The following is a 25,226-nucleotide window of genomic DNA, read 5'->3' as shown; positions in this document are numbered from 1 at the left end:
CCTCTCAACTCCGAAAGGCTCGTTGTTGTACATTTCACTAACAAACCAACAGCACCGTCTCATATCGGTTGCCGGTTGGGTCTGCACACATTGTTGGTTGTAGAATGTACAAGTTTATGGAGTCATCCATGTAAAGACGTGCTAAGTTGCTCCTAAAAAGAAATGATGGGAAGTTGGGCAGTGTCTCACTATCTGGAAGATGCCCTTGCTTTCCCAATGTATTCTTTAAGTTCCTATTTCTGAGTTTTGTCATTGGTGTTGCCAGCCAGCTATTGATATGTTTCAGGATTGTCGAGGAGTGAATGGCTGTGGAATTTGAATGGTCCGCAGTACACCTTCTTGACTTGGTCTTCCTTCTTTCCCCTTGAGTGAGTGCCTTTATCTTCTTGGTTTCCGTCAAGGTCAATTACTGTCTCCGAGGTTCCCACAACCACCCCGAGTTCAGGCTTCACATTGATAGAAGGGCCGTGGACCGCTGACGGCCTGTGGAGTAAGTCCTTCTATCAGCGCTGGACGTTCGTGGGTGCCCATCCGCAGAGCTGTTAGTGCTCTATTGGCATATATCGCGTTAGTATTATGATGGAAGCATTGGCCAATGCACATGGTCATTGGCATCCGCTGGCATGGAATCACATACATCAGCTTCTTCTGCCCCACCTCCGCATCCCGAGGTCAGCCCTGAAAAACGCAACGTCGTAATGCGGGCCCCCGAACGTTCATTCCGAGCCGCCATGATGTAGATCATCCGAGATACAGCGTAGTATGAAGTCCTCCGTATCAGCGCCACTTCCTGCAAAGATCAGGAAGTGAGCAAACACGACACCTTCTCGTTTGATAATCCTTATCGCCCTCTCACCATGAGCGGATTTCATTGCCGAGGTTGGACGGATTCCTCGCGTTGCATATCTCATCCTCTGGACCTCCGGCTTTTGGGTATTGACCTCAGTGAACTGACCGTATGGCACGTGTCCTTAGGCTTTTGGAATTGCATGAACTTGGATCAAGCAGTCCACTTTGGGACTCGAATATGGTCGCGTCATTTGCCCTAGGTACGATACATAGACCACACTCGTCGACCAACTGTCTGAGCGCATGTTCACTGACATGTCATCACATACGTGGGTGCCAAAGACAATTTTGACTTTTAAAGCTAGTCAGTTATCCAACAACTCAATAGAGCCGAGAGCTGACCGGTTCACCTTTCAGGCGAGCATCGTGATCGCACAGTCGCAACGGCATGCTCTCCATAGCGTCCGCCGGGCCGTTTGCGATAGCCAACTCTGGTTTCGCTGTTATTCGCTTTACCGCAAGCAAAAGAGCATTGGTGTTATCAGTATCTCAACGTTCCCTGAATGACAGCCTTCCCAATTGGTCCCAAAGCGGACTAGTCGATGACTGCGGAGGTTATTAAGATGGCGCGAAGTTGAGCAACACCTGACCTGGTAACCCCTTGCCAAGTACCCAAAAGCTGAATTTTCCTGGAACTTTAGGTTGGCGCAGTGATTTAGCAAAGTTAGCATGCCGTGTCGTCTGACACTAGATAATGATGCTCCTCCCGTCGGTATATTGAACGCCAAGCAGTCTCGGTTGATGTTTGTTTATCTTCACCGCCGCCACTACCGACGCCCTGTTACTTATGTGCGATCAGTCGGAGGCGCAACTTGCTGTAGGTGGCTTGATGTCGTCACCCAATATTTGTTTTTTGATGAAATTGTTCATTGACTGGGGTTTGTGCATGCCATGCTATAGCCACCGACTCTCAAGGCATCGCAGGTTCGTCGTTTATCATTCCGGAACGGATGCTAATTGTTCTGAGGTATTTCCCAGCCCTTGTCAATAATTTCCCCGTCGACCGGTATTTAATTTTTTTTCCGGTCGGGGCGGACCACTAGCACAATCTTTCCATCTCTTCACTCATCCAATCTGCTTAACGACCAATGGAGTCAGTTACAGTCCTCAGGCGCACTCAACTTTATTTATATGGATGTATAACTTTCCAGGACTGCCAACTTTACGCATGTGCAAAAATGACCACGTCGGGTTCCATTGCAAAGTTTCAAGGCACCGCCAAGTGGTTTCGGGGAAATTGTTGCGCACTGGCAAAGACATGACGCGCGCAGCATACAGGCATGCCGATGTTCTTCCCTGAGCTAACACAGCCCTGACTATCGGGCATAGTTGTATGACGTGCTGGGAGCTGCTCCAGGCTTCTTTGGCCGGAACTTGGGCACCAAATCGCACTAACTCCGCGCTCGCAAACAATTGTGCTGAAGAGTCGCTGGTGTGCTCGGGAACGTTGCGTAAGCAAACGATTGCACCTCATGACATCATTTGGCGTCCCATACCCCCACGACAACTTATCTGATAATTCGGTGAGCTTTTGACTCGAAAGTCCATGTCATCAAACTTGGCCCATCATGAATTCCACATCAGACACTCGAGGAGACTAACGCAAGTTCGCAACATTTGATTGACGAGGAACAATCTATTAAGAAAGTTCCACTCCGATCCATTGAAGGTTCTTTGCGTCGCTGGTATTTCGTTCCTCCAATCCCGTCAAGCCACCTCTACTTAAGTGGCATATCTATTGCGAAACGGCTGACATAATGGACGTAGCCCCTGCAACGCTTATCTTATATTCCAGGCCCCACTCCATTCTCGGTGTTTCCAGCAGGTTCAATTGTCCATCGATTCAAATCAGTCACTCAGGCTTGAAACTATCAGCGCCCCTACTGCTCGATATAGCAAGAACAAAGATGAACACAGTGGCGCGCAGTCGGTATTCTAAGATTGGATATGGGGGAACAATAGAGGCAGTCTCCCGCCCCGACGCCACCGGTTGGCGGGATAGTGGTATCACTAACTTTGGAGCTAGCTGCGCATCAGGAGTGGCTGCATTCTCAGACTTAGCTAACCCCCCCGTAGTTAGCTTTTCAAATAACCTTTGACGGGCTGCAGAGCTTTGATACCCATTATGAACAAGATCCAGTGCTTGTCACTCAGATTTCTCGATTCATCCGAGAACGACACCTCACCCGGGCCACTGGATAGCCTATCCACCGCGTCCGAAGAGCGATCTTAATTTGCATGACACTGGTCTTTAACTTGAGTTGTGCATACGTGATCGTAGTTCGGAAGCTCCACAGGTACTTGGATAATATAAGTCAAGGCTGATGGGCTGACAACCTGACCTCCTGAATACCAATTTCCTTGGGTGTCAATGTCTTATCAGCGCAGCAGATTTTTTCAAAACGTGATCTTCTTACTTATCACCGTCATTAATGGCGTTGGTGGACGTGCATACATGGCTAGCTCGTGCCCAATATTCAGCTCGGGTGTCCATGCGTAGTCTGACTTCTGTGGGAGAAGATTCAGCCTTGAGTTTTTTGGTCGTTAGAGTGTTTTTGATACACGTGCCCATGTTAGTTGTCTGGAAAACGCATCCAACGGCTGAATTCTAAGAATATCACAGTAGCATGTTGTCAATCAGAACCATGAGAAAGCGAGTGAAATTCAAGCCTAAATGCATCAAAGAGTGAGAGTAAAGTGACGAGGACGGGTGCTGAACGGTGCTGTGAAATATGACACGAACTCAGTTAAGTTTCATTAATATACAACCGATGAAAGCCCTCGGAATATTCCAGAATTGAATTGTAGGACGATGAACGACCCCCAAAAATAAGACTCAAGGACCATCGAGTTTGTCACCGCACCGTGAATAAGGGTCCGTTTCACTGTGATATAGCGTACAGAACATATCATCAACGAGTCGCCCTTGCGCAGTACACAGCTCCGTAGGCGAAGCGTAACTTGCCGTGTAAGTGCGTCATGAGATCGAATCCACCCTACTACCAACGCAGTGATTACGGAAAGAAGGTATCCCATCATAATGGTCTAGGCCTACAGGACGTATTATATATCAACTGGGAGCTACTCAATTGAATGATCATTCAACCGGTTTGCGAGAAGCGGACTGCCAGATCCTCAAGAGTCATATTAACCACGATTATTCGCGGCGATACTCAGTAGTGACCATGCGGGTGGACGCGGATCTGAGAAGACAATAAACAAAAACATGTTCGAGGGTAATGTTTTTTCAAAAAAGAAGGATTGAAATCAAAGCGTCGCGACAATGAACCGGGAAATACCGAAACAGTGCCCATGCCAGCAACCATGGCCAACTACAAGTATCATGATCTTCGCCACGGAAGGATCCGTCTTTGGTTGGGACGCATTTCTTCCACGTACGGAAGAACTCACTCAACAATTGAGAAGCTTCTGTCAGAATCAGGCAAAACGTTGCAATTTCTCGAGTCTGAAGGGAGCGGATGAATCCGCGACTCAATTCACCGGTAATATCTTGTACGTATCTACCAACCTCGCACATGGCACAAGCCAAGGGGCGCTCTTAGCCAAGGCGCTCCTGTCAGTCGCTTGTCAGCCACACGCGAGTCCCTCAGATCGGCCACATGCCAGTAAACGTACGTACCATGAAATATCATAGTCATCCATAACACGGCCCACTCTAAACAGGCTAGCCTCTCACCTCCAGGCACAAAACCGTTTCATCAACTTCCTCGAGACGCGACCGTGGGTAGCTTGCTCATAATGCCAGGATTCCCCGAGACTCTGCCATTGCCGCGTCGACTTCAATGCCGACGCATGCTGGCACCTTAACGGCGATTTCTCGCTTCGCTTTGACAGAGAAACCCCGCGTTTACCCAAGACAGCACGCGGTATGGGAAATCGCCCTCCCGCGAAGTGCGAGAGTACTGTCAAACCAGAATACACCCATTCAATACGTGACACCGTTCAATTTAGACTTGAATGAAAATTTTCTGCACGCAATTGACACTGACAGCGATGAATGAAGTCTTCGCTTTCGTATGAGATGAATAAGGGCGTCCCTCTGTTGATCACACCAACTTTTCTGTGCCTTTTGACTAGCAAAACAAGTGCCCTTGCCAACGCTTCATGTTTAGAACAGGTTTTTCTTAGGTCTCCCGCAAGAAAATGTGTTCAACGATGAATTCCTTTGACTCGCGTCAAAATCTATTGTACAATAAATCAATACCATATTCCAGGGTGGTCGAGAATGAGACGTGTTTATGCAAGTGCAACGAGCTATCTATGTGTATATGCATGTATATACAAGTGTATGGTGAGAAGGAGTGTGTGCGTGCGAAGAAAATAAAGAAAAAGCGAAGGACTGTGATGGTGTGTGCTGAACTCGAGCAGCAGCGAAAGGATAAGTGGTGTACAAGATGCACTGAGAGCGTCCCTGGGTTTTGGACGGGAGTAAAACGAACAACAGCTATGAGGTGATTTTTGGGGATAAGGAAGTCCATAAGTCAAATTGCGTGAATAGGGCCTATCGGCACGAGGCGATTTTGTGAATGATGCTGAGTGAGGAACGCGGAACGATAGTGATAAAGAAGAAGACGCGCAGGACCTCAGATAAGACGACCGCCACGACGACCTCTAACGCCGTCCAATCGCTTCGATGCCATTAGGAGGATGGATGAATCGGAACTGGAATCAGAAGGGGAGGGAGATGCAGCACGCGGCCGAGACTCGTAGTTATGCTGGTAATGGTGGTGGTAGTGAGCCGGAGGTACAAAACTGTCTTGGTCGTCATCATCCCAGTCAAGCTCGGCAGCCCGGCATGAAGGGAAGACAACGGGGGTAGGGGTGTGAGAGTCGGTGGGCGTTGAGCGGTCACGGTCATTAAAAAGAGAAACCTTGGTAGTGGGGAACTTTTGGCGAACAACGGGGGCAGGGGAAGAAGATTGGATGATCCTAGATTTTTTTGAACGGGGCAAAGAGGTCGTCTTGGCGGCGGATGAATAAGGGGGGAAGTATGATTTAATTTCCTCTATAACGACTTCTTCGTTGGTAGACTTGGCATGTTCGCGGTCGCGATGAACCCACGAGCGAACGAAAGCACCAATACCAAATGGGGAGTCTCCTTCGTCGGGAGTAGCCACGAGGGGTTCGCTCAAGAGACTAGTGAGTGAGGTGCTTGCTTCGCTTATGCTAGCAGTAGTGTTGCACGCGGTATTTCCATTGAAGTAAGCGCGGTGTGTGCTGCGCGAGGGAAGAAGAGGGCGAATTTGAGCAGGTGAAGATACGCAAAGTGTGGGGATAGGTGTTATAGCAGAGGTGCGCTCAATCAACTTGGGGGTTGCCTGGGAGCGGGCACGAGGTGAAGGGGAACGACGAATTGATTGAGTGGATGCTGAAGAGTGCTCAGAATGTTCTGAGAAGGGGCAAGAGGGAGCTCCAGCGGGTACATGGGGCGGGATAGCAGCAGCCCATTGGTGAATGCGATGAGTGTTAGGTGCAGCTACTGGAGCAGCTGGTCTGGGTGATGATGATGCTGGTTGAGCATAGGAAAGACACTCTGAGGAGCAGTATGGACCAGAAGTAGTGGCCAAACCGAGCTAAAGTTGAAGTTAGATATGATCAAGGAAAAGAAGTAAAAAGATAGTTACAAGTTTGCGATCACAGGAAAGGCACCAGTCGACGTCCATGGTTTAGAATTGTAGGTAGAGCTTGAGCTCTTAGGGAGAGATTCAAAATTGTTTAGAGTAGGGCAAGTAAAGCAACGCATCCCCTCATTTCTTGTGAACGTTCTTATAAGGTCCCCCACCCCTTCTCATTCACAACACCGAATTAGGAACTAGGCGATCGAGATCGTGTGTTTTTATTAAATCGATTTAATTAAAGGAATTATTTTACGGAATTATTTTATTTTTTCTCAGAAAAGAATTTGATATTTGTTTTTTGATTCTTCTCAGTGAAGATAAGGAACAATCCCTTTAGTGGAACTACCTACCTCTACATAGTCGGCACTCCCCGGCGCTCATTGAGTGACCGGTGAGCTAGAGCATTAATGGGATTAGAGATATCCTTCCCCGCCGACCCTCTTCGAACTCAGCCAAATTCTCGAAGCCCTATACTCTGCAATAAAATGGCATCACATCCACAAATATACCGGCACCGGCTATAGGGAAACGAACAATCATCTGAACATTGCAACATCTTTGCACCCTGACTAGCGATCCTGTGACAGGAACCTTGGGTTAGTTCTTTGCCGTATCTGAACTTTGTGAGAACCTTGCATGGCGGAACCTTGTCTCATAGCTCTAGTAGTACCAACTCCCACACGAGTCTCATACCTCGTACTAGAGAATCGACAGCTGGTAGTTTGGTATAAGATGCAAGGTTTGAGTTTAACCCGAAACGTTCTGATATCAACGTATCCTATGGCAGTACATAAAAAAAGAAGTTCCCCCTCTTTCATTTACAGTACGCCCGCCCTTATCCTGCCAATACGTATCCTGGTCATCATGAATCATCTCATCCTGGCCTCTTCTTCGTGTAACTTTATCTGCCACTGAGGCCGACCGCCACCTTCCCAAGTCGACAAACATAGTTATTCCATCAATGATCATCTACTCAAATATGTTCACCCCTTCAACCTTTTCTCGCTGGCAGCTCGAACGAGCACTCTCATATTAGATACGGCATGTTCCTTGCTCCAACTCATTTGAGTACTTATAATTATAGTCACCTGCCACACCATTGATTCTCGAACCTGTTTTCAACGTACCTTCGCATCAACTTCCCGCCCCCAAAGCTAAAATATCGAATTTCATTCCCAAGTAGCGCCCGACGCCACGAATCAATCCCATTGATATCTAAACCGACGCAAGCGCCATATAACCTTATCAGTACCTTCAACTCCCACTCTCTGGCCTTGAGTCACCCGAGTCGGGGCCTGTGCCATGCTGATTGAATTTAATTGCTATGCTACCAGCTAACTTAATGGTGTGATATGATACGAGAGTTGGTGACTATCGTTTGATCGGCGGGCGTCCTATTAGCTCATTCGCCAAGCTCCTTACGTCCCGTCTATGGCTCGATCAACCTAGGCGGCTGTTAGAAATCTTGCATAGAACCGTCGGAACACCCTAGCGCGACGTTAAACTCTCAAGTCCGGTCCCGACGCACTTATTGAACAAGCGCGCATGACACTCGTACGTTCAGGTCAGGTTCCCTCCATTCTTCCTTCGGGTGATCACCATTCTCAACCGTTATCCGCAGATCTGAGGAATTTTTGCTGGTTCCGGCGCATCGCGCAGGCAGTTGATCATGTCAATATTCAATTACAATTTGTCAGCCCCCAATGCCCAGCCACCGTATCTCCAGCGAGCGAAATATTGTCATATCATGCTGCTCTCTTGCCAAATTCAAGCAAACGGATGTAGTTGCCCGCATAGAAGCTTCCTAATAACTGGAACAGGTTCGACGTGATAGTATATATCTGATAACACCCTACACATACCTTATCATCAATTACATGGTCCGCTCAAACTTGAAACCCTGTCACTCGTTGATATCGCCTGAAACGTTCTCCAGGAGAGCACCCCAAGTGGCTGCGCAGCTCTCCAGAATAGACTTCTCGTTGAGCGCTAGCACCATCGCCGCTCGGGTCCGATTCATATGCCTTGGTGTTACCTAATTAAGGACAAAAAGGACAGGGGTCAGTAACTCGTCTTTGACGGCAAGGGAAACGAGAGATCGGCGACATGAAGCGATGCTGTGCACATAACGTGGGCGCTCATGAGTCCAGCGTCGTCAACGAACAATGCGAGAATGAGAATTAACGACTTCTTTGGAGTACAATGATTCGTGTTGAAATGAGGATATTCTGGGAGAACAATGAAGAAGTAACATTTGAATAAGATTTAGCAACGTCATGTTGCTTGGAACCGTCGTGCTCAGATGACGAAAAAACAAAAATAATTCGGGCTTCCGCCTCGATATAGGCGCGGTCATAGCGAGAAATTCTAAGCAGCCAAGACGAAGACAATATTTGGGAGGACAGCGCAGGGTGGATCCACAAACTGTGGTGCCCACTCCACAGCTCCACAGGAAGTGAAGAACGGCGATCAACGCCTTATCCGAGAGGGAAACCCACACACAGGAAGTGATTACCCTGTAGATAAAAGGGGCGAGGATACGCATCGAGCCAAGCTCCTGGCAAAGAGGTAATATTAGGACTGGTTACCCTGTCCAAATGAGCAGCGTATGAGGCGTAAGTCATGCACTGGATTGACCGTGTGAAGACTGATTCGCTGTGGCCAACTATAATATGAAACAGAAGGAGAATAACATGAACTAAGAAGCCCGCATGACCATGTTTCAATTGTCATGCCGTTCATCCTCGCAAATCTCGGAAAGCCCATGGCAACGCAACATAAGAAGATAAATGCGGCTTCTCTGGGCGCCATTCTCCGCAGCTAAACGTCCCCGGACACTGACCAGAAATCACCCCATGGCTTGCGAACCCACACAAGACAGCATGCCAGTGGTTCGCGAGACGTACCCCACACGAATTGAGAATCCATGAAAAATGACATCGAAGAACTCACATCTAGGAGTTCTCCCAGTTCTGCTGCGGTCACATCATTACTAGCGTTCCGATCGGATATGTGTGCGGACCCGATCCTGTGCTGGCAAAGGTGAACGACAGTAAGAGCGAGCGTTTGCGCTACCCGATGGGCGTGTAGCGCCTCTCCGCGACCCACAATAGCACTCGAACTTCCAGTCCTGACTATTTCTTCGGCAACGGCTGTACTTCGCCTACCGAATATATTGAAGGGCAGATCCTCCTGACTATCCAAGGTATGGGGACTGGAGTGCCGTAAACGTTTTTGGGGCCGTTCTTCCTCCACATTGGGTCTTCTTCGCAGACCGCTCCAGACCATCGCTTGTGAGGTGCTTGAAGGACCCGAAGGTACTTGTTTTGTTTGAGCTCAAGGTGATAGCAGGGACATTGTAAAGTTCTGACGTTAACTTACCGGTAGTGTATGCATGGGCAGGGACGCCTGTGTCTCTACCACTGTGAAGGTCGAAGGCATGATCGAGGCCCAAAGACCTGCCGGTTGGCGCGTGGAGACTAGATATGAAACAGGCACTATCTTGCGCGCTGGCATGGTCATTGTTTTCATCTACAAATATTCCGCCAGTGTCGGTTTTGATATGTCTTCGAGTGGCAGAGAGATAGGGATCGTCCCGGGCATCCGAGGAGACAGAGACGGAGACTTCTCCGTCATCATCGCTCATTTCCCTCGCATTGTCAACATAAGTCTGCACATCCAGGAGGTGCCGTTTCACGTCTTCCACAAACGGCTGACGCGTAGGCGCATTGTCACTCGGGAAAATTGAGTGAGCAAAATTAGTCATGGTTTCTGGGGAACGTATGCAGATGGCGAAAAGAACGCAGAAAAGCCACAGGGCATGCGTCAGCTTTCCGTCGACGTTGATGTTGAAGACCTCGGGAAGAGCAGAATCTGGATCATCCCGTAAGGCCCATGGCGACGAGCCTGACGGAACATTGTAGACCATTCCATCATCACCCGTTTCGTCCCATCGGGGTTCGGTGGTCCACAGCCTTGCAAGACGCGAATATATTCGTAAGAAAAGGCTCGCAAAGTCGCCTACAACATAGATGCGGTAAACATACGGAGCGTGCCGTTCCGCAACGTACTCACCTATCTCGCGCTCATCACCCAATACGCAGCAGTCCTGAGGCACACTTAAGTTTCTGACATTAAAAAATGAGCGCTCCGCCACCATATCTCTTCGCTTATTCTCGTACCTGATCCGTATACGTCCCTGCATTTCGGCATCGTTACCACCGTCGGCGAAAGAGTGCACCACACCTATAAGACTGTTGATCAAGGCGGAGAGCGAGCCGTAACCTAACCTAACGATATCGCGCTCGTTCTCCGGCAGGGTGAAACCGTACCTGGAAAGGAGCTCGGCGTTTGAGAGCGACCCATATGTGTTGAATACCTCAGAGTGAGGTAGAATGGATCTAACAGACCGCATGTCAAGGGTATCAATCTCTGGCGTCAGTTTAGCTTTGCCCACTCCAGGAAGCGAACAGGGTCCTCGGGAAGGGACAGCAGGGACAATATCACGATCATGATCACACTCCACCAGGGATCCACATTCGACACAAACATCAAAGTCGCTCTACAAAAAACAAGTTAACTTGCGTTCCTTGTAATACATAAAGCACTGGAGAGTAAGGCGCTAGAAAGACGGCCTTGTCTCGAGACCAGTGATCACGTCGGCAGCATGTCGGTTCAAGATGAAACCCAAGTGTTTGATGCTCACCTCCATATGCACATGGTTCTCGTTCGTGTGATTGAAACTATTGGAAATGTTATTAGTGGAGGAAGCAAAAAAAAATGAGCCAGACCAAAAGAAGATAAATGAGTGAGTAGCATGCAACTACACTTGGGGTCAATCCGATCCACAAGTCTTCATTAAGTGAAGGAACTAAATTTTGGTCTAGTTTGGAATCTTCGGGGGATGCGTAGGCAGCCGCCGGCAGCGCTCTAAAGTTATAATCGTGCTGACGTATTACGACTTGCCGCCGGGATGCCGCTACCGACGAAGACGTCAAGCAAAGCAAGCTAGAACCGACTACATCAAAGTGAGGTGGACACTTGTAAGCTCGTGAGTACAAGCCCAAACCAAAAATAGTTGAATGACCCAACAACGCTGATGCCAACTCGGGTAGAACCACCGTAGAAGCATGGTCACTGATGCTTTCGGAGGACAGCGCAATGCGGGGCACGCGAAGCCTATCAGAAGCAACTGGGCCGCCGGGAGCTGTGAAGCCGCACTCAAGTAATGATGAGGAAGCGGCTAGCGGAAGAATCCCAGGCTGCTGCATGTTACGGACGATAATTCCATGAAGTTCTACTTGTTAACGCCAAACTCCAGGAATTATTGTGGGTCCAACGTAAAATGGACTTCCACGATGTACGATTTCATTCATTCATTGGCAACGGATCCAAAGCCCAAAAAAGAGTAAAAAAAATCACTCACGCATCAGCAATGGGCACCATTGAAAGACCGTGATATGAATCCACTAAAAACGCACGGGAGGACACGAGGGAGTACGCGTGGCAGAAACCAGGCAGCGAGGGTTCCACTGAGTTTAACTCATTGCTGCATTCATCGAGATGTGGGATCCCACCACCTACTACCACGCTGACATCGTGCTCAGCCTTCGCTTGCCGAAGTCTGCCAAAGGCTGCGTATAGTGTGGGTTCCACGACGGAGACGTAGTATTGACGTATTTCATGCTATTGAGTCAATGTGATCAGTTACTAGGCAGTACTTGAGAGTGTGACCAAGTGAAAATTTTGGGCCAGAAACGGAATGGAAGAACACTTCATGATAATCAAAGAACGCGAAGAGGGGATTGGGGAGAATCGATTACGAGAAGCAAAGGGTCTGATAGACGTATTTAATAGAGCTTGAGTGACCATCAGAGGGTATGAAATACCGGCATAACAAGTGTAACGCCGTTGTGGAATTCGTACCCCCAATCTCGGGAGAACCAAATGACAAGCAGAGCTGAAGAACTCATTCTTCCAAGAAGCAAGAAAGTCTGGTTCTGGGACCTCAATATGGATCAAGTCCGAGGCGAAGGACTCATCTAGGAGTCGCAGATTAGGACTTAAAGGGACAAAAGTGAAGTCTCAACAAGAATTGGGCAACCAGATATCACTAGATGTAGTGTCGAGCCAAAAGATACGTTGGACAAGAACACGAGGAGAAGGCGTGTTGGCAAAGTGGTGTGCACAGAAGATAAGGAAAATTCATAAAGTTAGCAGAGACGTGAAAAAACGTGCGCGCCATATGGGAGAATGGAAGTCAAAGGGTCGTGGAAAATGACACCGATCATCGGCGGGTGATCCACGAAGATGGTAGGTAGTAGAAATGATGACCTAGCGAGCTCGTGTGGAGCACGCGCATCAGTCGGCCAAGCCGCCAAGGTGCATGCCCGAGTATAGACAGTATGGCCGCCTCGAGATGCACTACACCCATCAGTCACGACTGTATCAAGATGATGCATTCATGGCACGCTGGTCCAATCCTGTAATACAACGAACCCTTTTCAATTGACTTCCCGACTGGGCGATAATGGTATGGATCATCCCGGAATCGATCATCATACAAGTCAATCTCGTCTCGCAAGGGTAGCACATCGATTGAAAAAAGAAGCAAAGCATGAAAGCGGAGCAAAAGACCGAAGAATAAAACAGCATTCGAAACGAAGAGCATCCTCCACAACACAAAACGCGTATCAAGCATTAAGTTGACAGAGGCAACAGAATAGGCGCACTTACCATTAAGCCGTCCAGCTCCATTTCGGCCTCCGTACAGGAAAGCCACATCCGAGCTCGCTTACCATCCAGGAGTTGGTGAGACGGAGCACACTCGGGAAATTCCGCACTGGAGCAAGTGGATCCAACGTCATCTCCAATGGCACTTTGCGAGGAAATTATGCATCCGCGGCTTGAGCATACACAGGACCGGAAGTTGATGACGTCCTCGACACCCCAGAATATGGCTATATCCACAGTTTCCCGCGGTAGGCTCTGGAGGTATCCGAACCATCTGGAATCTTGACCTCGCAAACTACACCCGCAGCATGAAACATGGCGGAAACAAGCGGTTTTGGTACACGACAAACCCCAAGGTAGTGGATTCGGATAGGAGCAACCCAGATCCAAGAGCCAGGGAACGTTACAATGTGTCACGCGACATGCAACCGGTTAGTTCATTCGATCAGGTATTTAATTTTTTGTGTAAAGTATAGTCGTTGAAGGTTGTGAGAGCACGAGAAGCCCCGTCGGACAGCGGTGTGGGAAGCAGGTGAATCGGGGTGAAGGAGCGGAGCAGAATACGCGAGTGAGCTAAAAGTTGAATACAAAGTTGTGGAAGCATAGGAAGGGTACGTACATCTCACCGTACAGGGCGAGAGCCAACGCAAGATGCGCACCATGTCCATATGGTGCAGAGGTAATGCCCTGGGAGAGGAAGCATGACTTGGTCGAGAGAATACTTGTCTTCGGAATGCGTACAACTACATCAACAATTAGAATGAGGGATTGGCGACATTTTTTAAAAGGAACAGGTGTGATGTTTGTTCTCGATCGACTTCTCCGCGCTAAAAGGTGGAGCACCCAAGCCCACTCGCATAACACCAAATACTGACAGAAAGTCTCAACTGTACAGCATCTTCGTTTGTAGGATTCACCAGCCAACCAGTGGTTTGGGAATTGCAACCATCCGGCATATGCAAACTGATCACTCACGGGAACAGGAACGATCAATGAGGTCTTCGAGTGAGTACACGCTGATCCCGCGACCACGCGAGGAGGAACTGCGGGAACTTTCCGTGCTGTCGGCTAACTCTTGATTGTTTTTACTTTCGAGAACTTGAATTCTGGGATCCATTTGGATACCATTCTCATTGCACCAAGTGAGAAGGATTTTGACTCTGGGTGATGACATCCGCGACAAGTGCTGCGTGCCTCCAGAGTCCAGACTATTTAGAAGTCAGCGTTGGATAGCAGTGATCGGCAGCAGCAGCTGGAAAATTGATGCGAGGAGACAGCTGAAGACAGTTGCTGGCAGCTTCCCAGTGCTTGCCACAGTGGATGATTTTAGGAAGTAACACCGTACCGGCGGACTAACAAAAGCTTTGTGGCACTCTGGTCAAGGGAATTTCCGCCGCCTTACCCCGTCGGGCCTGCTAAGTGTGACGGTTATGTCTGCTTTTGTACTTAACACAGTGTCCTTCTGTCTGACCACAATCCTTCGAGAAGCACAGCTAAGCCTGGCGACAGATCGAGGCTTGCACCGTTTGCTCCCGTTTACCATGCCACTGGCAGTTACAAATCGTCTCCCATTTGTGGACATGGTGTCCTCGTGCCATGTCCGATCAATGACGGCCGTGGAGACCTGCATGATGATTTTTCTAATCCCGAGACTCGGCGAGAGGTATACGTTCCCCCGTCCAAGTCCGAGGATACCGTTCGCGAAGCGCTGCAGTGTGACGCCGGGCTCCTGGGTCTTGACAGAACTGCCAAGAGCCGAAAGGTATTGGTGTGCGCGCCTCCTTTGGTTGTAACGATCTTCGTCTTGGAGTCTTTTCTGCTTCATCGCTTAAACCGCATGGAACTTCCTTCCGGGAGAGGAAAAAACACATGGGACAAGAAGGCATGTTGTTTCTCCCCGAGGGCAGGAAGCCCTTTTTGTTTTTAATTCGGCGATCCCTTCACCTTGAGGCCGGCGAAGCTCTCGTCTGTATCTCGTCATTGCTCTAAGCTCTTAGCGCGGCCGCTAGATTCTAAGTGTAACTCGCTTGGAACCTCAGACCTCAGTAGGGAGTCACACATAACGCACATGTAGGCTGTTTTCAACTGACCCTGTCACTGGTAGTTACGCAAGGACAGCAGAAATTGTTAAGACATGGTATGCAAGTAGCGTTGGCACTGAAGTCGAAGACGCTGCGCTTGCTCCCAGACGAGCGCCCACGTGCCCATCCAAGCAACCCGGATGTCTGTTGTGTGCACGGCGAGATCGGTAGCACCAGCGCGCCATCATGTGCTCAAGATACCGGACTACCTGAAGAACTTACTTCCCCCCTGCGAATTGCAGGGATAGCGAAGGACAGTCGACAACGCGGCTGCGCTTGAGGGGGAGGTGCCCATTGTAGTAGCAGGGCATGGGGGGAAAAAGGGCGGTGATTACGAGGGCGTCCGTGTAGGATGGATGCAAAGAAGGCGAGCTTGTGGAGTGCTTGATAGGCCATATGAATTTGGTCTGTCCAGCAAAGTTAGTTTACGGATCTTGCAGAAGGAAGATGGGGGGTGTATTTCTCTCATATGTCGTGTACTTTTTTTTTAGCTCTGCATGGACCCTTGATAGCCCGTCTTTACTTTCCGAGCTCCACAACAGTGCCTTCAAGTACTTCTCCAATGTTTTGAGACGAAGACCACCTGAAGGGAAAATGCATGACAAGGGCGCAAAGTTCCAAACCTTTTGCAGTCCTGCGGGAGCGAGCCTATACTCGTAAAGATGGGATGCAGCAAATGTGAAAGATAGCGAGAGAAGTGATTAATTTTACACGAGCAGCAAAAAGAATAGAGCAATATCTTTCATCAAGGCTCAAGCGGCATTGCTTAACCCTTCTTACAGCACCCCTATCGTACAGAATTCCTGAGCGAGTTTCGGAGCAAGTCCCAGATAGTGAAAGGGAACATAACCGTCCGAGTTGGATATTTCATATTCACCTTGAGCTACTTTGAACCAATCCTCTGTTTCTGGAAGTGTTGAGTTACAGTCAAAGCAAATCCAGGGCCTGTCCCTGAGGGAACAGACGGGGTCTAACGTCAAGCACGAATGGCTTCGAAAAAATTATGATCTGCGGGAAGAAAGCGACGTAACTTGTCAAAAGGGGTGTATTTTTGGCTCAGATGCTGTTGAGACTCGTCGGAGAAGACATGCCAACGAGAGTGCCTGCCCAACCGGATAAGTGATAGTTCTACACAGCCCAACAAGACAACCTCACCGTCATGAAACTGGAGAATCAGGTATGAGATTCTTTTACTGCGCAATGACGAGAAGAACGACAATGATAGAACCAAGATATTTGATCAGGACCATACTTGATCTTGGACCAGATCTCAACGAGCCTTAGAACATGTTCAATAGTGACGTGAATCCAGCTGATGGGCCAAAAGTAACAAAGCAAACACTGTGCTTGGACAGGCCTACGGACCTGCAAATCAATGTGATGAGTGTGGACTTGACTTCCATTGAAAGTTGTATCGTAACCGTCCATGTCACTACTGACCACAAGAAAACATGTGGATCGTGGATTGAAGCATTGAAGGCTCGCGGAGTACGGCGACTTCGAGAAGATACGTATCTGCACTGCTGTTCGGTTTGCCGAATGAATTGATTCAATCACGGTAGGATTGTACGTTCAGGAGGGCTATGTACAGCCGTGATAGAAGACCTCTGCGTCACGGCATTTTGGTCATAGCAGTGCGAGAACACACCCTGTCAAACATGACATGCATGACATTCGACCTGTTCCGAATTTGAACGTGTTCTACAGGATCTGGCTAACCCGTACTGAACGCCAATACAGATCATTTGTAATCCAAGCAGGGGCCTCAGAAGTACACACTCTGCGAAATCAACATCCAATGATCTCGCAGAAATAACCAATCGTCATTCTGGCAGTACTTCTGGTGACAAAAATTAACAGCGGGTGGCGCACAAGAGCTCGAACTATGACTTACATACATACACATCGCATTGACAGCAGACGCTATTGGAAGTATTACTTCCTCTTTGCCATCTGCATGGTCAGGTTGTCGATATACATCTGCAAGGTCGAATTCTCGGAGGTGAGTTTGTCAACGTCCAACTGGACGCCGTGTAGTCGTGCAACAAGTGCTGAAGATGCGAGATTGGCGGCTGTGTAAATTGATACCCAGGAAGCAAGTACCTTGCAAATCGCCCTGTGCGGCTGTAATCTCTCTGTGGATATGGGTGATTAGAAACTTCAAGTTGTAGTCGGGAAGTTCCAAAGGAAAACTGACTTGAGAATCTTCTCCTTCCGTATCGCATCCCTTACTATGTCGCCAGGCTGCTGCTCAGGTTCACCCCAGGCTGTGGCCGCTCCGAAATCATTGAACGACATGGTGTCACATGCTAAGACTTTTCATGATCTACTTTGAGGGTATAATTTGATGCCACTAATTACGCAGTACACACAACCTAATCAAGTAACAGCACTACCGTAGTACTTGGTTATCATAGTAAACCATTACACTAGTAAAAGAAACGGCAGAGCAGCAAAGGATCACCATTTAACATGTTCCTAAGACAGTCCGATGACAAACGTATACCGGGATGCGGAATTTGGATGGACAATGACAGTGTCCATAGCCAGGGAACGCCTTGACTGAGTATGTCTGTCCTCCCGTTTCGCACACCAGCAGAGCGTTTACTCCTTCTTGGCTTTCCCAGCACTGGCACTCCCTTTGGCCTTCAGTTCCTCCTCGATTTTCGCCAGCTCTCTCACCTCTGCGCGGCGCGCGTACTCTTGTCCGCCCTGTTAGAAAGAAAAAAACATTAGAAATAGATATTGGGTGGATAACACAGGAATGGAACGGGGTTCCGCGATGCGCCCTCGGGCAGAAAATATTATAAATAAATATTTTCAGGCAGGCTGAATAAAAGGGGACAGACGAGCTTCGTGCGGGAAAGCGAGCGTCGCATGATGGAAGCGACAGAAAAAGTTCAATCATTACCTGAAGTACAAGAATGGCAGTAAGGACTACCATCATAATGGTGTTACCCGCTGCGAGTATTTGCATAGCTTCGATACGGTCCGCCCGTGTATCGACTTCTACAGGGGTGACAATGGTTCGCAGGGATGGAACTGTCACTGCAAGGTAGACAGCTACTGCGAAAATGTATGCCGCTAATCACACCATAAAATTATTGAGCAGTATATTGGAGCGAGTCAAGATTTGGCTTCCTACCCAGACTTGATCCGTCAAAAAAGATGGCACTCTCATCCCACTTATGCAGTTTCGCCACGAGCCCCAAAATACCAACTCCCATGAAGCCATGTAGCAGCGCCTGTGACGGTGAGCATCATCCTAACATTGCTCATAAAGGAAGGCAAACCTTGATTGCGGGTGGTGCATTGAAGAATGTGGCATAAAATTGGAAACCGTCTTCAATAATCTCCTCTGTCAACTCTTGATGCAGAATGCGGTAATCAACAAAGAAGCATATGAAGAGTACACCTGTTGTGGAAGGACGGAGTTAGGTTCATCGGAGACATGAGTTGAGGTCTCACCAAGGAAAAAAGAGCACGATGCAAGGATAGCTCCTTGTCTGAATCCCATCTTCAGGGTTGCGAAATGACTAGTAGTGACTGCGGCGTGAATAACGGAACTTCTAACTTCTGTTCAAGACCGGAAGTAGATGGACTCACCGAAGCTCGGGCCAAGATATCGAGTTCGTCCAGGTTCTAGTAACGAATCGGATTCAAAATGACCTAGTATTTGTGTGATACCCAGCCAGAGACGAAGAAAACAAGCGGGGCAAATTTTCGAGGTCGTTGGACGTGGCGGAGTGCCAGGAGTCCCCCCACTTGCTGTATTCAACTATGACCCCAACGCCCCCTTGATCAAGATGTGCCTTGGGTACCTTGATTAACGACTGGCAAGTCCGTGAGTTCCGCGAGTCGCACGACTTGATACTTATGAGCCATCATTGCAGCTTGTGGTCCGCCCTCAGCATGAGAGACTCGGGTGTTCTGTGCATGAATGCATGGACCATGATTTTTGGCTCGATTTTCTGTATCATGACGAATGCGCGGTCCCCAAGTGCTTGGAAGTGGGAAGGAACCGGTACACTCATCCAGTTGAGCCATGCAATATTTCTTCTATGTGATGCACTGAACTACCGCTGGCCGAGATTCGCGTCCACCCAGCAATGGTCTCATCAGCCTAGTAACGGTCGGTCCAGGCTTGTCCAGGCTAATGCTTGGTATTGCTTATCACACGACACAGAACTCAACTATGTACATAGTGGGGACGAAACTGGAGTTATATATCTATGTACGTGCAAATTCACTTCGAACCTTGAATACAAAGTTCAGAGCGAACATCATTTAAGTTCAAGCTCAGTGTAAGGAGAATGGAGCAGCTCCCACGCAGATTGCCCACACCCACCACTCTATTTGCAGGCAGCCATCAGCAGCACTCAATTGACATCCACCGCCTCCCTCACTCCTGGCCGCTGGATGTTCGCAGCCCCCTCGAGATTTTCCCATGATCTACATGCAGGCAATCGATCATCGTTGCCTCACGTTTCATATGAACTGCTGCGAATCGGCCAGCGCAACTGTGTGCTAGCGATAACGGTGGCAAGAAACGCACTCGACTGGCAGACAAGGGCTGGAGTCAAGGAAGAATCTTACTGACATTGGATGTTATATTTTTGTTCGTCGTAGATCTAGGGATTTCAGACACTCTATTATAGTGATTGTCGCCGTCTTGACGCCGAGTCTTCTCTTCTTGGGTTTTACCCAACTGCGCACTTGCCCTCTGGTGTCCAAGGGATGGACACTAGCTGGTAAGTGTGCCGTTACTAATACCAGACGGCTGAACCCGCTGCATCTGATGTTTGCCTTGGTGATCTGATTGTTCGTAATTCCCCAGTATTACAGAAGCGGTCGTGGAGATTCACGATTGATGATACATGATCGATAACGTGTAATAGTACAAGGCGCAAAGTGTCGTGTGTATTTTAATACATTGTCGAGTTGTAAAGATAAGGCGTTTGAAGGAAATACAATACTTCCTCTGTCTCCAGAAGAGAACCCGGCTTCCGTGCTATTTCGGTACGCTTGCGCCCTCGATTATTAGAACATGGAAGGTGACACGATGGAAAGAGGCGCGAAGTAACCTGGGTGCGTAGGGTTTTGAAAGGGCAAATGCAGGCCGGTGTCACGGGTTATAGTCTGTGGAAGTCAAAGAGTCGAGTAATAGTAACGTGGGATGCATATAGGCTTTGACGGGTAACTTGCGGTCTCAAGCTCGGGTCGGAGTTGAGGGGAAAGAGCGGCGGTCTAGGAGTGAGAGGGATTTCATTCGCTTGATGACTGAGTTTAGAACACTTTCAGGAGCGTGAGCGTAAGCTATGGGGGTACCGAACTCTGGCACTGTCTGTAATGCCCACTAAGAAGAAAATGTTATTACCAAAACCTTTAGAAAGAGTGATTATCATACCTGGCGTATCGCCAAGTCGGCGTCGTTATCATCGGTGTTGCCCGCCGGTGGACTGGGCGTCATATCTCTGAAAACATTGCCAAGCTTGGAGACAGTTGAGGCGGTAGCGAGGGTCACGATACTGTCCGAGCTGTTCTTAGGAGATGGAGGTGAGACGGATGGCGACGACAAAGGGGTTTTGAAATCGTTAGAGTCGTCGTGCGAGAAATCAGGAGAGCGAGGATCTTCAACAGCGGTCACCAAGGAATGCTCTTCGCTAGTCGGCGGACAGGTTTCTGCAAGCCCCAGAACTTTGCAAGCCACTTCATCGGATGCGCGGAGAAGTGCTAAGGTAGAAATGCATATTGTGAATATGGCGAGACCTGGGGAACCCTCCTTTGCCTTCTGCAGGACGCGGCGGGTGTGAGGAACCACAGTTTCATGGAAGCAGACCGCTGCAACAAAGCCAGCGATGATAACTCGAGCGGCAGTAGTGGAGACAATAGAGACTCTGTTCATCCTGGATAAATATGAAGAATACTCTTAGTGGGTTACTTCTGATAACGTTTTGACTGAGCAGGCGGTTGGCAAGATCTAAACAGTTTCATATGTTCTGAATATTTGTTTGTTTGTATTGAACGCGCAACTCGCGTCATGATGGTCACGTGTACACAAAATCAAAGATCAGGAGCAACAAGGCGCAATGCGCATGGTATATATTGCAGGTGTACTTCCGAGTGAACAATGCAGATTGTTCTAGATTCTCTTACACGACCTTCTCCACACCGGATGGGAACTTATAGTCTCCCTGTCGCCTGACCTCGTCGAAGATGTCCATCTCCACCAGGCTCTTGTCATGTCCCCAAAGCGAACTCTCACTCTTTCCGTCACGCACACACCGCGCAACTTCATCCGCCTGGAAATGCCATCCACTGCCGACGTATTCGAACTGCCTCGTCTCCTCCTTTGTCACCTTCTCGCCTTGAAGGTACTGCACGGTGAAGCTCTTCGGGCAGTATATCGGGGCTGCGATCGTGATCGTACCCTTTTCATACCGAATTACAACGCCGGGCTGGTAGGTATTTGCGTTGAGGTTGCACGACAGGATTGCTTGTGCTGCCAGCCCCTTTTCAGCGAAGGTGACTATGAAGGAGGTGCTGCGGTCGACCCCTGTCAGAGGAGTTTTCAACATTGTTCCAGTAACGTTGCTAGGAGCAGCCCCTTTGTTTTCAGGGTGTTCATACAGGGCGAGCAGGGCCTGCGATTGTCATTAAAGGACTGAACGAAAAATCCTGTTGCCTTACCCAAATAAGAGGATACGGTCCCCTATGACAGGTCAGAATCTCTCCGCTATAAGATTTACATTGTGTACTTACAAATCCAGTAATGCACCACCACCAAGGTTGGGATTCAAGATTCGGTGGGTCTTAGGAATCTCTGCCGTGCCCCATCAAGTCTGACTAACGTGAAATAACGCAACAATACTCACTATCAAGCCCAAAATCGACTGACAGGTCAGCTTGGAGAGCCACTGGTGCGCCTAATACACCACTTTCTGCAATTCTCTTGACTTCAAGCGCAAGAGGCTGGAAGCGCGTCCAGAGCGCTTCCATAAAGAATACTCCATGCTCCTTTGCAGCTGCAAGGAGCGACCGAAGCTCGGCCGCGTTTGAGGTCACTGGCTTTTCGCACAGAACGTGTTTCTTTGCTTTTATCGCGTCGAGTGCGTTTTCATAGTGAAGAGTATGAGGTGTGCCTAAATAATGCTCGGTGAATCGAGAATCAGATCGACGAAGACCTGAAATTGAGTCGCACCAATGTAAACTGCATCGACGTTCTACCCCACATTCCGTTAGCTTAATTGCTACTTTGACGACATTCTACCTACCGGGTCTGCAAAGACACCAGCGTAGCTCCCATACGCTTTGATTTCGGACTGATCACCCTTGGCGAATTCAGTGATAAACTTCTGCGCTGATTGGACGCTTCGCGACCCAACGGCAGTCACTTCGTGCGCTACATCAGTGACATTACGACTGCATTGAACAATGTCATTGGATTCCACGATGGACAACAAAATGATACAAACGTTTCTGGATCAACGAGAACATCCTAAACCGCACTAGGTCAACTACAAAGAGATATGGACGGACATTTCGAACGCACTGTTACGAAGCAACTGGCGATTCTGCCAGTCGAGATAATGCCCCAGCGAAGAACGAATGGTTGGGCCATGAATGCCTATGAATGTGGAGATGAATAGAAGCGGGGGGATGTAGTTTGAATGCAGTACTCCGTCGTTATATATGGAGAGTTGGGCGCAACTTGCTGCAAGTCACTAGGACATGATCTCATTTGTTCTCAGGGGTCCGGCCCGACTTAGTCACTGCGTTGAGCGGTAAGATGGCTCTATGATAAGGCACTCCAGTACGCTGCAGATTCGGTAAAAGTATAACCCAATTGTCTGCAATCTATCGCACCTGGTGACCTAACCACGTTTCCCTCACGTCTGACCACCATCTACCACGGGTTGTCACTGGGGCCCCTATCGATCATCGCTTATCCTCCAATTTTGACACACTATTCGCGATATGTACGAAAATCAGACTGACCTAGCAAGCATCCTCACCCAACTATTCGAACATTCTGATATCTTGATTTCCAAACTTGTCCCGGAGCTCCTCCAATCCATCCGGGATACACCTCTTGGACCCATAGACCCCACCAACGCGCTCATCGAACGTGCCATCGCTATCATCCACGCGTGGAATGTAGACGACCAGGCAGAATTCATCATCGCACACCCCCGGATCGGGGAGATCAGACAGCTCTCTGCGTTGAGTGCCAAAGAGCAAAGTGGAGGCCTCTCTGCCACCACAATGGTAGAGACACACCCAGATGTGTTGAAGCGATTAGAACACCTTAATGCATGTTACGAGCGTGTGTACTCTGAACTGAGGTACATCACGTTTGTGAATGGGAGAACTAGGGCTGCGATTGCGAGGGAGATGGAAGACAAATTGCAGCTTGGACACCCTTTGGAGAACTTCCCGGATGGGCCTCCGATGAACGAGCCGGTGGTAGAAAGTTTGAGCTGCGTCGCGAAGAACAGTGAAGAGTGGTTGAATGAGCTGACACGAGCGGTGGATGATGTAGGGAAGATTGCCAAGAGTAGACAAAGTTCATTGGGGTTGTAATGACATGGAGATTGTATTAAGCCGACAGACTGGAGTTCCGTATGTACAGCAGCCTGTCACTAGATGTCCACGGAAATAGAACATAGGCAAATCAATGAGCGAATAAACACAAATGGAACAACAAGGAATCACAGAAGCAAGCGAACGAACATTGGTATAGAATACAACAACACCACGAATAAAGACTCCAGCGTCGGGAGATAAATAAAGCAAGGTGTCCGCCGAACCGAACCATAAGATAAAACTGTCCGTCGAGGTCGTGCTGCTAAATGCGAGTTGTGTGTCGCCGCGGTATTTGACCTTTGTCCGCCATCTCTTTACGCTTCAGATAGAATAATTGGATTAGAACTTGCAGATGAATAATACCAGCAACGTACCTGTAGCACTGCCTGCCTCCGCGACTCCCACTCTGGGTGGCATTCACGCAGCTCTTGATAGAATCGCTCGACCATTTCCATATATCGCTCCTTCTCCTCCTTGATACGCTTGAGGCTCTCATAGAAGTCCGCACGCTCCTTCATACGCGCCTCGCTACGTTCCTTGGTTTGACGTGCCCACTGGTCGCGTTCCATGACGCGCCTGTCGTGCTTCTCATCCCAAACTTTCTTGTTCTTCTGAGCAAGGTGGATGCGGTTGTCGTAGGCCTAGGACACACGTCAGCACTCATCAAAAGGCATAAGCATTGGCGAGCACACACCTTCCTTTTTATCGGATCACTAAGCACCTCAAAGGCGTCGCATACCTTGCAACAAAAATCATATTATCAGCATCTGCATCGAGTAAGTATCCGCACCAAGCCCAGACCACCCATACATTTCTAAACCTTCCCTCTGCAGCACGGCGCTCTTGCTCCGAGACGGTGGGTTCGAGCTTATCAGGGTGGGTTTCAAGAGCTTTCAGTTTGTATGCCTTCCTGACTGCGATTGAAAGTTACATCATCCGAATTGTGAAGGGAATTGGGAATGCGAACCATCATCTGTAGAAGCGGTAGTTGGGATTGCAAGGACATCGTAAAGTGTGAGTCCTATCATGGATGACAGAGGTATCTGAACCAATATGTTTATCGATTCGGGCTTGCCTCTGGGGCAGATCAATGGTTTTGGTTCCGCAGTAGATAAGGAACGAGAGCTGTATCGAGCACAGTCGGCGTGTTGTCAAGCAGAAGCTGCAGAGGAGTTAGAACGAAGTTTAGAACTTCAACCTTGCTTGAACGTTGAACCGAAATGAAGGGCACGCGACCGTGTATATCACGTGAGCTTTATATTTTTAGTGACACGTCACACAACTAAGACGTCTATGCTCTGCACTAGCTAGAACTCTGCAGCTCCTAGATAGGCTCTGA

General features: G+C 48.8%; 10 protein-coding genes across 10 annotated transcripts; 2 read left to right on the top strand and 8 right to left on the bottom strand.

The window, feature by feature from the left end:
• Positions 1-5,012: 5,012 nt before the first annotated feature.
• EDB91DRAFT_1199233 (uncharacterized protein) lies at positions 5,013-6,665 on the bottom strand. Its single transcript, XM_041320633.1, has 2 exons — positions 6,495-6,665; positions 5,013-6,443 (listed from the first exon to the last, which is right to left on the bottom strand). Exons 1-2 carry the CDS (start codon positions 6,531-6,533, stop codon positions 5,454-5,456), a joined length of 1,029 nt encoding a protein of 342 aa, XP_041179982.1. The 5' UTR covers positions 6,534-6,665; the 3' UTR covers positions 5,013-5,453.
• A 2,826-nt stretch (positions 6,666-9,491) lies between these two features.
• Positions 9,492-11,437, bottom strand: EDB91DRAFT_111588 (uncharacterized protein). Its single transcript, XM_041317946.1, has 5 exons — positions 11,279-11,437; positions 11,194-11,230; positions 10,670-11,049; positions 10,563-10,615; positions 9,492-10,508 (listed from the first exon to the last, which is right to left on the bottom strand). Exons 2-5 carry the CDS (start codon positions 11,197-11,199, stop codon positions 9,685-9,687), a joined length of 1,263 nt encoding a protein of 420 aa, XP_041179981.1. The 5' UTR covers positions 11,200-11,230; positions 11,279-11,437; the 3' UTR covers positions 9,492-9,684.
• EDB91DRAFT_111339 (uncharacterized protein) lies at positions 11,348-14,496 on the bottom strand. The gene is made up of 5 exons (XM_041317848.1): positions 14,196-14,496; positions 13,840-13,963; positions 13,224-13,515; positions 11,914-12,173; positions 11,348-11,505 (listed from the first exon to the last, which is right to left on the bottom strand). Exons 1-5 carry the CDS (start codon positions 14,392-14,394, stop codon positions 11,496-11,498), a joined length of 885 nt encoding a protein of 294 aa, XP_041179980.1. The 5' UTR covers positions 14,395-14,496; the 3' UTR covers positions 11,348-11,495.
• Positions 14,497-16,775: 2,279 nt separating this feature from the next.
• Positions 16,776-17,614, bottom strand: EDB91DRAFT_1118550 (uncharacterized protein). Its single transcript, XM_041318094.1, has 4 exons — positions 17,499-17,614; positions 17,405-17,436; positions 17,196-17,352; positions 16,776-17,141 (listed from the first exon to the last, which is right to left on the bottom strand). Exons 1-3 carry the CDS (start codon positions 17,597-17,599, stop codon positions 17,237-17,239), a joined length of 249 nt encoding a protein of 82 aa, XP_041179979.1. The 5' UTR covers positions 17,600-17,614; the 3' UTR covers positions 16,776-17,141; positions 17,196-17,236.
• Positions 17,615-19,089, bottom strand: EDB91DRAFT_1118549 (Shr3 amino acid permease chaperone). The gene is made up of 6 exons (XM_041318093.1): positions 18,908-19,089; positions 18,770-18,837; positions 18,595-18,716; positions 18,447-18,546; positions 18,213-18,385; positions 17,615-18,013 (listed from the first exon to the last, which is right to left on the bottom strand). Exons 2-6 carry the CDS (start codon positions 18,816-18,818, stop codon positions 17,906-17,908), a joined length of 552 nt encoding a protein of 183 aa, XP_041179978.1. The 5' UTR covers positions 18,819-18,837; positions 18,908-19,089; the 3' UTR covers positions 17,615-17,905.
• Positions 18,999-20,205, top strand: EDB91DRAFT_111176 (uncharacterized protein). The gene is made up of 3 exons (XM_041317769.1): positions 18,999-19,535; positions 19,594-19,605; positions 19,668-20,205. The coding sequence occupies exons 1-3, from the start codon at positions 19,178-19,180 to the stop codon at positions 19,898-19,900; spliced, it is 603 nt and encodes a 200-aa protein (XP_041179977.1). The 5' UTR covers positions 18,999-19,177; the 3' UTR covers positions 19,901-20,205.
• On the bottom strand, positions 20,060-21,261 carry EDB91DRAFT_111044 (uncharacterized protein). Its single transcript, XM_041317697.1, has 2 exons — positions 20,709-21,261; positions 20,060-20,657 (listed from the first exon to the last, which is right to left on the bottom strand). The coding sequence occupies exons 1-2, from the start codon at positions 21,204-21,206 to the stop codon at positions 20,511-20,513; spliced, it is 645 nt and encodes a 214-aa protein (XP_041179976.1). The 5' UTR covers positions 21,207-21,261; the 3' UTR covers positions 20,060-20,510.
• Positions 21,262-21,440: 179 nt separating this feature from the next.
• On the bottom strand, positions 21,441-23,332 carry EDB91DRAFT_110847 (uncharacterized protein). The gene is made up of 11 exons (XM_041317554.1): positions 23,300-23,332; positions 23,168-23,232; positions 22,981-23,109; positions 22,854-22,928; positions 22,777-22,799; positions 22,576-22,723; positions 22,503-22,524; positions 22,177-22,443; positions 22,064-22,124; positions 21,992-22,013; positions 21,441-21,945 (listed from the first exon to the last, which is right to left on the bottom strand). The coding sequence occupies exons 4-11, from the start codon at positions 22,920-22,922 to the stop codon at positions 21,454-21,456; spliced, it is 1,104 nt and encodes a 367-aa protein (XP_041179975.1). The 5' UTR covers positions 22,923-22,928; positions 22,981-23,109; positions 23,168-23,232; positions 23,300-23,332; the 3' UTR covers positions 21,441-21,453.
• Positions 23,115-24,182, top strand: EDB91DRAFT_110947 (Oxo-4-hydroxy-4-carboxy-5-ureidoimidazoline decarboxylase). The gene has a single exon (XM_041317625.1). It carries the CDS (start codon positions 23,279-23,281, stop codon positions 23,882-23,884), a length of 606 nt encoding a protein of 201 aa, XP_041179974.1. The 5' UTR covers positions 23,115-23,278; the 3' UTR covers positions 23,885-24,182.
• On the bottom strand, positions 24,063-25,137 carry EDB91DRAFT_110845 (DnaJ domain-containing protein). The gene is made up of 5 exons (XM_041317553.1): positions 24,855-25,137; positions 24,698-24,801; positions 24,582-24,626; positions 24,262-24,528; positions 24,063-24,206 (listed from the first exon to the last, which is right to left on the bottom strand). Exons 1-5 carry the CDS (start codon positions 24,913-24,915, stop codon positions 24,150-24,152), a joined length of 534 nt encoding a protein of 177 aa, XP_041179973.1. The 5' UTR covers positions 24,916-25,137; the 3' UTR covers positions 24,063-24,149.
• Between the last annotated feature and the right edge of the window lie 89 nt (positions 25,138-25,226).

Source organism: Suillus paluster (assembly GCF_016628075.1).
Source record: "Suillus paluster strain FC165 chromosome Unknown EDB91scaffold_12, whole genome shotgun sequence".
In the NCBI taxonomy this organism is placed as follows: Eukaryota; Fungi; Basidiomycota; class Agaricomycetes; order Boletales; family Suillaceae; genus Suillus; species Suillus paluster.
Note: the sequence above shows the minus strand (reverse complement) of the source record. Positions and strands in the feature narration are given on the sequence as shown.

What these genes read in the sequence shown, in the direction of transcription:
- EDB91DRAFT_1199233 (XM_041320633.1), bottom strand. Translation starts at nt 6,533, where the DNA reads ATGGACGTCGACTGGTGCCTTTCCTGTGATCGCAAACTT. An exon ending in TTTCCTGTGATCGCAAACTT is followed by an intron (nt 6,444 to 6,494) that starts GTAACTATCTTT and finishes CTTCAACTTTAG; the next exon opens with CTCGGTTTGGCCACTACTTC.
- EDB91DRAFT_111588 (XM_041317946.1), bottom strand. An exon ending in CAGGGACGTATACGGATCAG is followed by an intron (nt 10,616 to 10,669) that starts GTACGAGAATAA and finishes TTTTAATGTCAG; the next exon opens with AAACTTAAGTGTGCCTCAGG. An exon ending in GGGTGATGAGCGCGAGATAG is followed by an intron (nt 10,509 to 10,562) that starts GTGAGTACGTTG and finishes TCTATGTTGTAG; the next exon opens with GCGACTTTGCGAGCCTTTTC.
- EDB91DRAFT_111339 (XM_041317848.1), bottom strand. Translation starts at nt 14,394, where the DNA reads ATGTCATCACCCAGAGTCAAAATCCTTCTCACTTGGTGCAATGAGAAT. An exon ending in CATTGATCGTTCCTGTTCCC is followed by an intron (nt 13,964 to 14,195) that starts GTGAGTGATCAG and finishes TTGTTGATGTAG; the next exon opens with TTGTACGCATTCCGAAGACA. An exon ending in TGGAGCTGGACGGCTTAATG is followed by an intron (nt 12,174 to 13,223) that starts GTAAGTGCGCCT and finishes TTGACTCAATAG; the next exon opens with CATGAAATACGTCAATACTA.
- EDB91DRAFT_1118550 (XM_041318094.1), bottom strand. Translation starts at nt 17,599, where the DNA reads ATGTCGTTCAATGATTTCGGAGCGGCCACAGCCTGGGGTGAACCTGAG. An exon ending in CGGAAGGAGAAGATTCTCAA is followed by an intron (nt 17,437 to 17,498) that starts GTCAGTTTTCCT and finishes CCATATCCACAG; the next exon opens with AGAGATTACAGCCGCACAGG. An exon ending in CGCACAGGGCGATTTGCAAG is followed by an intron (nt 17,353 to 17,404) that starts GTACTTGCTTCC and finishes TCGCATCTTCAG; the next exon opens with CACTTGTTGCACGACTACAC.
- EDB91DRAFT_1118549 (XM_041318093.1), bottom strand. Translation starts at nt 18,818, where the DNA reads ATGGGATTCAGACAAGGAGCTATCCTTGCATCGTGCTCTTTTTTCCTT. An exon ending in ATGCACCACCCGCAATCAAG is followed by an intron (nt 18,547 to 18,594) that starts GTTTGCCTTCCT and finishes TCACCGTCACAG; the next exon opens with GCGCTGCTACATGGCTTCAT. An exon ending in TTTTGACGGATCAAGTCTGG is followed by an intron (nt 18,386 to 18,446) that starts GTAGGAAGCCAA and finishes TGGTGTGATTAG; the next exon opens with CGGCATACATTTTCGCAGTA.
- EDB91DRAFT_111176 (XM_041317769.1), top strand. Translation starts at nt 19,178, where the DNA reads ATGAGCCATCATTGCAGCTTGTGGTCCGCCCTCAGCATGAGAGACTCG.
- EDB91DRAFT_111044 (XM_041317697.1), bottom strand. Translation starts at nt 21,206, where the DNA reads ATGAACAGAGTCTCTATTGTCTCCACTACTGCCGCTCGAGTTATCATC. An exon ending in CCGACTTGGCGATACGCCAG is followed by an intron (nt 20,658 to 20,708) that starts GTATGATAATCA and finishes TTTTCTTCTTAG; the next exon opens with TGGGCATTACAGACAGTGCC.
- EDB91DRAFT_110847 (XM_041317554.1), bottom strand. Translation starts at nt 22,922, where the DNA reads ATGGCCCAACCATTCGTTCTTCGCTGGGGCATTATCTCGACTGGCAGA. An exon ending in CGTCGATGCAGTTTACATTG is followed by an intron (nt 22,444 to 22,502) that starts GTGCGACTCAAT and finishes AGCATTATTTAG; the next exon opens with GCACACCTCATACTCTTCAC. An exon ending in GGTGGTGCATTACTGGATTT is followed by an intron (nt 22,014 to 22,063) that starts GTAAGTACACAA and finishes GACCTGTCATAG; the next exon opens with GGGACCGTATCCTCTTATTT.
- EDB91DRAFT_110947 (XM_041317625.1), top strand. Translation starts at nt 23,279, where the DNA reads ATGTACGAAAATCAGACTGACCTAGCAAGCATCCTCACCCAACTATTC.
- EDB91DRAFT_110845 (XM_041317553.1), bottom strand. Translation starts at nt 24,915, where the DNA reads ATGATAGGACTCACACTTTACGATGTCCTTGCAATCCCAACTACCGCT. An exon ending in TACCGCTTCTACAGATGATG is followed by an intron (nt 24,802 to 24,854) that starts GTTCGCATTCCC and finishes TTTCAATCGCAG; the next exon opens with TCAGGAAGGCATACAAACTG. An exon ending in GGAGGCAGGCAGTGCTACAG is followed by an intron (nt 24,207 to 24,261) that starts GTACGTTGCTGG and finishes TTCTATCTGAAG; the next exon opens with CGTAAAGAGATGGCGGACAA.